General features: G+C 44.2%; 1 protein-coding gene across 2 annotated transcripts in view; it reads left to right on the top strand.

Moving 5' to 3' along the window:
- The first annotated feature begins 5,601 nt into the window (after positions 1 to 5,601).
- The window catches only part of SLC10A7 (solute carrier family 10 member 7), a 191,923-nt gene continuing 188,502 nt past the window's right edge, over positions 5,602 to 9,022 (top strand). For both annotated transcript variants that reach the window (XM_037162355.2, XM_037162354.2), the window contains exon 1: positions 5,602 to 5,950. In XM_037162355.2, coding sequence (XP_037018250.1) covers positions 5,851 to 5,950 — 100 coding nt within the window. In that variant the 5' untranslated portion in view covers positions 5,602 to 5,850. The remainder of the gene's footprint in view (positions 5,951 to 9,022) is intronic.

Here is a 9,022-nt window from a genome sequence, read left to right as displayed (position 1 = left end):
AAACACACCAGGTTTGTTTATTATGCAAGTCCTTTTGAATGGGAAAGGAAGTTAAGTGACTCATTGGACTTCCCAGCTAGTGAGGGCGGGGTCATGGTCAGAACACAGATTTTCCTTGACTTCTGGTTCCAGTGTAGCTTCCATCCACTACCTCCTCCCGTCCAACCTGTGACTGCCATTCTGGTGCAACAGCCACCTTCTTCTGGGGTCCCCTCCAACCACTGAGACCGAGAGTACAATTCAAGGATCATAGAGCACGCCTTCTGTATTTCCCACCAAAAGATACGTCTTGCTGTTTTTCTTCTCTCTGCATTGTAGGTCTGGTTCCGCATCAGCTCTTCAAGTCAAACATTTGTCAAGAGTTTATTTTATCTCCTGGTACTATGCTGGTTGGTGTGGAGGGCAGTAATGAAAAACCCACAGTTCTTATTCTAGAGAAGCTTCCAATCTAGTGTAGTGAAGTATGCACACAAATAACTTTATGGTAATTACAGCAGAGGAGGAAACACTTGAGAGGACAAGATTATTATTTGTGGCTCAAGGGAGCAGAAAAAGCTTTCATAAATGATGGAAGGTTTTATGTGGGTCACAATATGAGGAGGCTATATCATAATATTTTTGACACTGGTTATGTTTCTGATACACTTACTCATCATAACAGCCCATAAGAGGTAATAACCCCCAGCTCCCATTTCAGATTGGGAACTGAGACTGAATCAGGTGACTTTCCCAGAGCCACGTGAATATGACAATGAGTAGTAGAGTCAGGATTTTAACTCGAGGAGTCGGATGCTTGGAAATAAACTCACTAAGGTACAATACCCGGGTTCCTCAGCCTGGAGTTCCGAGGTCATGCTTACCTAGGTTTGAAGCCCGATTCTGCCACCTGTTAATCATAGTGAAAACTTTTACCTTATCTTCCTTCATTTGCATATACACTTATTGTGGTCTGAATGGCCAGCTACACTTGGGGGGTTACCAAGAGAAGACCAACTGGCTGGGCACTAAGAAGACGCTGATTGGTGGGCTTACTGCCACTCAGGGGCTGCTTCTCTGCCAGCATCCCAGAGCCCACCAAACTCAGGTTGACTCTCCCACAAGCACAAAACTGACGGGGACCACCCTGGGAAGACCTCAAATATTGCTGAGCTACTGCTGACTTTGAAGATGAAGGGAGCAGAAAACCAAGGCATGGAGGCTGCCCCTAGAAGCAGGAAAAGGAAAGGAAATAGATTCTCTCTAGAGACCTAGAAAGGAATGCAGACCTGCTGACATGGTTTTAGCCCAGTGAGACCCATTTTGGACTTCTCAGCCCCAGAATTGTAAGAGGATAACTTGTGTTGTTTTAATGCCACTAAGTGGAGATAATTTGTTACAGCAGCAACAGGAAACTCATACACATGCCAGGATCATTCCCACCTTAGGGCATTTACATAGGTTACTCACCATGTGTACCCTCTGGTCATCTCTGATATATTAGCATCATGGACATTTCCCCCATCATGGGGGTCCAGCTGGGGTCCCTGTTTAAATTGCACCCCTTCAGAAAGACTTTCTCAGACCAGCCAAAGTAGCCTCCTTGTTACTTGACCATGTGACCTGTCTTATTTTTATCGTGACACTTATCACTACTTGTTACTTTCCTTTTTATGCTATTATTGTACTACACAAAGAAAGTGGGTCTTGTCTCTCATTTTCCCTGGTAACCCTAGTATCTAGAAGAATGTCTGGCAAAAAGCAGGAGTTCAATGTATGTTTGTTGAATAATTAGCTGAGCGTTGGTTCCAAGCAGGGCAATGCACGTACACTGTCCCATTGAATCTTTTCAACAGCCTGACAAGATAGAATTCCTATCACTGTTTTGCTAAACATAAAGTCCACAAAAGCAATCATAAGGTGTACTATGTTCTTGGCAGAGAGTAAACATTCATAAATATGGGAAGCAAATGAGCCACATTCAAAGAGATTGAGTAACATAAGTAACACAACTTAAAAGTAAATACTTGCACTAATGCCTATGGTTTTCATCACCTATTGCTGAAGAATCCCAGAGCTCCAGCATCTCTGTCCTCATGAGCTCAAGCCTCCACTTGCCTGCCTTCTGGACACCTCAATCACACGCTCCACTGGCCTTGGACACAAGGTGTGAACTGAATGTGTTGGCTCCTCCCCACACCTACTTTGTAAAGATCCCCCTGGCTGAGCCGATGGCACTAGCATCTCCCACGGATTCTGGGAGTCACTTGGGCTGCTTCAGCACTGCTCTAAACATGACTCATTTATTTTTGGTTCTTACACTAATTGCCTTTCCTGCTCTGTTGACTTAATACTTCCTCCTGGACTATTTGTCCCTCTGTTTCTGAAGTAATCTCCCCAGAAAAACAAGATGTGTCATCACTAGCTCGTTTCAAGTTCTTCAGCCATGTCCTGCAATCCTCTAAGTCCCTTACCACAAAGTGAAGGGTTACACGCAATCTGTTCCCTGCCTGGACCTCCTCCCTCCCCATATCACTGTCTCTTCACTGACTAGTCTAGGTACCCTGGTCTTAGAACTCCACGGTGTCAAGCTTTTCTTTGCTGGGCGATAACTTTCTCCCACCTGCCTGTCATCTTGTACATCTTAGGGAGACCATCTGGAACCTAGATTATTGGCAACACCCCATTCTTTCCCTATTTCAGTTTGTAATCACCTACTTGTTTACATCTGTCTCCCCTACAAGACTGTAAGCTCCTGGGGGCAATGTTTTGTGTCTTTTTTGTTCACAACTGAATGAGCACAGAGACATGACTGGCATGCAGTGGAGACACATGAAATAACTGTTCAATAAGCAAATATAATCTTTACTAAATAAACTCTTCCTTTGTCTTTTAGAGAAGCATGCTTGGTACAGCGTGGTTGGGATGATATTGGGTGCAGCGGCACGGGTGACAGAGAAAGAATGAGGTGAAGGAAAAGAACAAAATGACAGGAAAAAATAAGTGAGAGAGAAGTGATAGAATCATTAAAGAAAGGGAGAAATGGAAAAAGGAGAAGGCAGGAAGGGTGTTGTGGTGGGTCGAATGGTGGCCATACCAACGATAGATCTGCATCCAGTCTCTGGAATCTGTGAACGGTCTTGTGTAAGATTCCCAGGGTTGCCTTTACAAAGTACCACAAACTGGATGGCTTGAAACCACGGAACTTTATTATCCCCAAATTCTGAAATCGGGATGTCAGCAGAGTTGGCTCTTTTTGGAGGCCCTGATGGGGAATCCGTTCCATGCTCCCCTCCCAGCTTCTGGTGGTGTTTCCCAGCTGAACCCTTGGAGAACTTTGGCTTGTCGACACATCACTCGAATCTCTGCTTCCAGCTTCACGAGAATTTCTCCTCTTCTATCTCTTTTGTGAATCTTCACATGACCTTCTACCAATCACTGGATTTAGGGCCCATCCTAATCCAGTATGGCTTCATCTTAACTAATTACATCTGCATGACTTGATTTCCAAATGAGGCCACATTCTGAGTCTACTTGGGAGACATACCTGGGAGACTATAATCAATGTAGTAGTTTCCTAATTTGGAAGGATGTTTGCAGGTAAATTGACAAATGTCTTTATGAGACACACACAGAAAAAGAGAAGACCAGACAGACAGACGACAAAACAATATGAAGACAGAGGCAGAGACTGGAGTGATGTGGTCATAAGCCAAGGAAATCAAGCGTGGCTGAGGAACCACAAGAAGCTGGAAGAAGCAGGAGAGGATTCTCTCCCTGGGGTCTCCAGAGGAAGGTGACCTTGCTGACACCTTGACTTTGGACTTCTGGCTTTCAGAACTATGAGAGAATAAATTTCTGTTAAGGCTAACGGTGTTTATCACAGCAGCCATGGGAAAGTAACACAAGCCTCAACGCAACAGAATTCACAGTGCCCTGTATTGTTTTCCTTTAAGTACTATTAAAAAGCAAACAAAAAAACTTTTCCATGAGTTAGATTCTGCTCTAACAGAGCAGAGTACTTGGTAAATAGGAATTTGTGAACAGTCATAAAGTTAAGCGGGCTCAATTTCTGGAAGCATAATGTTTAATGATCTTTTAATACAAGGGCATACCTTCAATCACTGAGATTTATGGCTCTTTAACCTAGTAGGAAATTACTCTAAGAAACTAATTGTGTTTTAAACTATCTTTCCATGTATCTCCACTTATCTTGTGACTGTCCCATAATTAACATCATATTTTATCACATCCCATGTGCTTTCTCTTTTTAAATTATTTAATGTCACTGTGTTTCCCTATTAAGCTTTTTATCTTGGTATTCACTTTTTGTTATTCTGTAATTTGTAATAATTAGATGACACTGTGTGCTGTGTAACCTTCACCTAGTAACACAACTCATGAGTTGGCTTAGTTTTGCACAAGTCATGTTATCAAGATAAAAGCTACATTAATAGAGGAAAATACGGGATGATCTCATTCAATCTTTGAATGAATTCAGAATTAAAGTCTGGCATCACTGAATGATCCCAGAAGCCCCTTCCCAACCTTAAATTCCATCCATAGTTAACTATTGAACTATTGTTAAAGACCAGACTACTTCCAAAATGTCGCACAGTATTCTATCTATTTATTTGGGTGAATCCTGGGGGGGGGGGGGACCTTGATGATCCTGCAGGCTCTATGGGTAGGAAGTCGGTTCATGAAACTATCAATGTCCCTTGGTTGCCAGAAGACACCTGAAGGGAGAAGCGGGTTTGGACCGACTCTAGCACATGGAGCAATGGAAAGCAGGGGACCCCCTCTGTTTGGCCTGCTCCTCACCACTTTTGCCTTGGGATCCCTGACCCCTTTCGCCGGTTGTCCTACTGCCCCAGAAGAAGATCTGGTCCCCACCTCTTGCAATCCTCCCCAGTCCCCGCAGGTATGGGCAAGGGTGCTCCAGGCAGAACGCCCACAGGAGGCGACCACCTTGGCAGGTTGCAGCGGACGCTGGAAGTCAGGGGTCCTGAGGACTTGGGCATCGGATAGGCATCCAATTTCCACCCAGTCCTCGGGGCTACGGAACCCGCTCCGCCCCGCAACCAGGGAACCGCTTTTATCTGAGGATTTGAGAGCACGTCTAACTCCAGCAGCAGTGGCCAGGAACTAAGAGACTTGGAGTGGCCTCACCCTCCCGCCCCCGCGCATACGTCACCGCAGGCGTCGGGGAAGCGCCCACATGATAGGAAAAAACGCGCACTTAAAAAAAGAAAAAACCTGTACCCTCGCCGCAGCTGAAGACGGAGAGGTTTCCGACCAAGCTTACGGCTTTCCCTTCTCGCAGCCTCGTGGCAACGCCAAAGAGAACTTCTTCGTAAATGACCTCCAGGGTCGCGGGCGGCTGTAACTAAAGGTTTGTCGGAGAGGGACCCTTAATAAGGCTAGATGGCGGTGGCGCCTCAGTTCTCTCCCCGCAATAGTCATTTCTAAGGTCTGGCAGGTCTTGAAGTTGCGAGTCTCTCATGCCCACCCGGCGGCCAGCCTCTTTTTCTCCACCGCCTGCGCTAGCCAGCCTGGCCTAGTTAATTGTCCGCTTCAGAGCATCGGCGCTTGGGAGTGGCTCCGATTCTGTGCGCGTCTATTAGGAGGCGCACGGTAGTGATGGCGGCGCTCAGTGAGGCTTTCCTGTCACTGGATACTACTACTCCCAGCCCTCCTAGAAGCCTTCGGAGCAATCCCCTAGTCTTTCGTTTACAAGTAGCAATTTGACTTGCTCTGCTGCATGTCAAGAGGGACCGTGGAAAGTGTGGAGACGCCCCGGGAATTAAGCGATCGCGGCTTAAAAAGAAAAAAAGCCAAACAAACAAACAAAACCCACCCACCCTAACAAACATGAGGCTGCTGGAGAGAATGAGGAAAGAATGGTTCATGATTGGAATAGTGTTGGCGATCGCCGGAGCTAAGCTGGAGCCGTCCATAGGGGTGAATGGGGGTAAGTCTGCACCTCCGCACGATCCACCCCGATTCCCACTTGAGAACTAATTCGCGAGTCTTGGAAAGGAGGGGAGACCGTAGCTGGGAAGTGTCTGCTTCTCTCGGGGACATTGACCTGCTCAGGGTGTCCTCTGGCCCTTTCGCTGATGCTTTAATTTGCCAACCCCAGAGTGGGGTTTGTAATTAGGAATGGGTCAAGCGACTTTGAACGCAGGTTACCTTTTCCGCGAACAGCCAACGAGTATCCTTAGAGTCAAGGAGTGAGGTTACTGAGAATGAAATGAAACTTAATTTCTCTTCCTTTCAAAGTAGCATCCTACCCCCAAGGGATGCTAGATTGCCAGGAGTTCCTTATCTCTCTTGGAGTGAACGCTATTACCTTGTCCATTTCCACCCCACGGTTAAGAAAAAGTTGGGTAAGAAAACCAACAAGGGACACCCCTTCCTCCTCCAGCTCAGATTTTGTGACCCCCGCGCGGGAAAGTGATGATTCGCTGCGGTAGCTACTGCCCTAGAAACTCTTCAGCTAGCTGACACGTTGCACATTTTCATTACAGGACAGTACTTCCGTGTGCTGCCCCGGGACTCAGTTGATACACTTCGCAGTAGTTCAACAGATACAGGCTGTGTGAGACACTGTGCAGTGTGTGTTTTGGCAAGGAAATGTAGGCGGACTGAAATCACACTCAAAGCCTGAAATAGAGGGAGCCTTGTAATGTGGGGATGGGCATTGGTGGGCAGGACTGGAAACGTCATTAGCCTTTTGTATAGCTCCCCTCCCTCAGACAACCGTGTCCTACTTTTTATAAACATTAATTGAATTTCTTTAACTTATTGTCTTTTTCACCTTGTTTGTCAGTTTCCACGCTTATTGACAGGTTTAATACATCAGTCATACAACAGGGGCAGATAAAGTAGAGAAGTGAGCACAGGTGATCTTTTTATGTCAGGAAGCACGTGGAGGATATTTGAAGTTATTTGTGCCTTGTTGTTAAAACATGATGGGAGTGAATGAAATGATCTCTCAGGAGGACAGCGGTTCCTTCTACCCTCTCCCTGCAATACCTCCATTGACAGGTTGCTTCAGGGAACATTGAAAAGGAATTACTTGAACAAAGATTGTGGGAATTATACCGTTTTTGTTTATTTTATTTTATTTTTCTGTATTCAGCTTAGTACAAAATGTGTGCGGTTTATAGTTGAGAATAAAGCTGTTATTGTTATGGTTTCTCCCCCTGAAGGCACCATTTCCTCTTTGACATAGCTTCTCAGTGAGCTCTGGGGAAACTTGTAAATGTTGGTATTTCAGGTTCTGTCAAATGAGTCCCCCTCTCCCCCTGCCCCAGCAGCTAGCTGGGTAGGGAGAATTAAAGTTACAGTGTCTTTGTGGCGATGTGGAATGCACACTTTACTAGCTTCACTAGTGCACGTTATAGCTACCGGTGTTAGATCTTTTTATCTGCTCTGTTAAGGTGAAGTTACAGGTAATATGTAATCTTTAAGTTGAGATCTGCAGGGCCTGGGTTTGGTAAAATACCTGTTACGTGACATTTCCGGGGTGCTCCGTGGGAAGAAGGGTGGTTGAATGCTGAATCATTTCCCTAGGGCTTCCAGTGGCGTGTGTGAGGCAGATTCTGTAATCTTTTTTCTTCCCTCGGACTCTGCTTCTTGATGTTTTGGTACATTGTTGTACCTTAGAAATACCGTTTCCCATTTTCACTAGTCCTCATGCTATTGATCTAGGATAATTCATTTCTTTGTTTAATTTTTATGAGAGTAGAATGTTAAGGGCCAAAAGGGGTTTTTAAAAAGTATTTTCACCTGACAGGCTTCTTTTACAGCTGAAGATACTGAGACCTGAGGCCAGGTGACTGACCCTGGGTTACATTAACTAGGGAAGTCGGGAGAGAGGGAAGGACTAGAGACCAGGACTCCACCTTATTTCATACCAGTTGCAAAATCTGTTCACATTTCCTTGGTGAAAATTATTAAAAATGAATAACTATTAACAAAAATGCCTCTCTGTATTAGACATTTTCTGTGCCACGAGTTTTGGCCCAAAGGAGCAGAGTGGAATCTGTTAATGTTAAACAATAGTAAACCCATATGATTTCTTCGGTAGCTAGCTGTCCATCCGTAAAAACAAAAGTTAGACAAGCAGTTCTTTGGGTTCCTTAGATAGACTATCAGGCTAAGTGCTTGATACTTCTATTGAGCTTTTTATCAACCTTAAAACCTCTTAAATTAAAATAAAACTCGAAAAATTGCCAAGCAACACATTCATTCTACTATTTCAACGAACATCTAGGAACAAGGAAAGGAGTGGTTGCTGAAAATGTTTCTGTCTTATTCTGCTCTATAGAATGGTCTAAAGCACCTTTTTGTTGGCTTCTAATTTTTAGTCAAAGTCTCCATTTATGAGCTCTCTACATTGAGATTGTGATTTTTGATACATTCACATCGACTGAACAGATTTCAGTAGGAACGATTTTCTAGACATTCTTTCAAATAGGAAGAGTTTCGCACCTCTTCCATTCGTTAAGATACTCATTTCACCTTTACCTGAATCAGGGCTTCAGTGACTATGCTCTTTACTTTTAAGTGTAAGACTAATAAACTTAAAGTGTCACAACTATGATCCGACCTCCCTCTTAAAAAGATCTTCATAGCCAGTTGGTGAGCTGTGTGTGGCAGGAAATTTGTAGATGTGGGAACCCTTAAATTAGAAAAGTCAAATGACTTTTCAGATGGGTACATCTCTGGGAAGAGTACAATAAGTCCTAGCCTAGATAATTTAATTCTTAGTTCACTTTTCTTTTTACTCCCTTACATTTCTCTTTTAGATAAACAAAAGAAGGTTGAAAATAAACAGCCAGAGTAGATGTAAAAGTACATACATTCTGAGATGTCATTAATCTCTTCCACTGAGACTCAGGGAAGCCCCGAGCTATGCACACCTTGGAGTTTCCTTGTTTTCAACACTGTGTTATTTATTCTTGGTAAGAGAAAGGTTTACTTCATTGAAGGTAGAGTAACTTTTTCATTTCTACCTGCATTGTAACTTAAATTA

This window comes from Artibeus jamaicensis, unplaced genomic scaffold (assembly GCF_021234435.1).
Source record: "Artibeus jamaicensis isolate MK-2021 breed Jamaican fruit bat unplaced genomic scaffold, CSHL_Jam_final scaffold_537, whole genome shotgun sequence".
In the NCBI taxonomy this organism is placed as follows: domain Eukaryota; kingdom Metazoa; phylum Chordata; class Mammalia; order Chiroptera; family Phyllostomidae; genus Artibeus; species Artibeus jamaicensis.
Note: the sequence above shows the minus strand (reverse complement) of the source record. Positions and strands in the feature narration are given on the sequence as shown.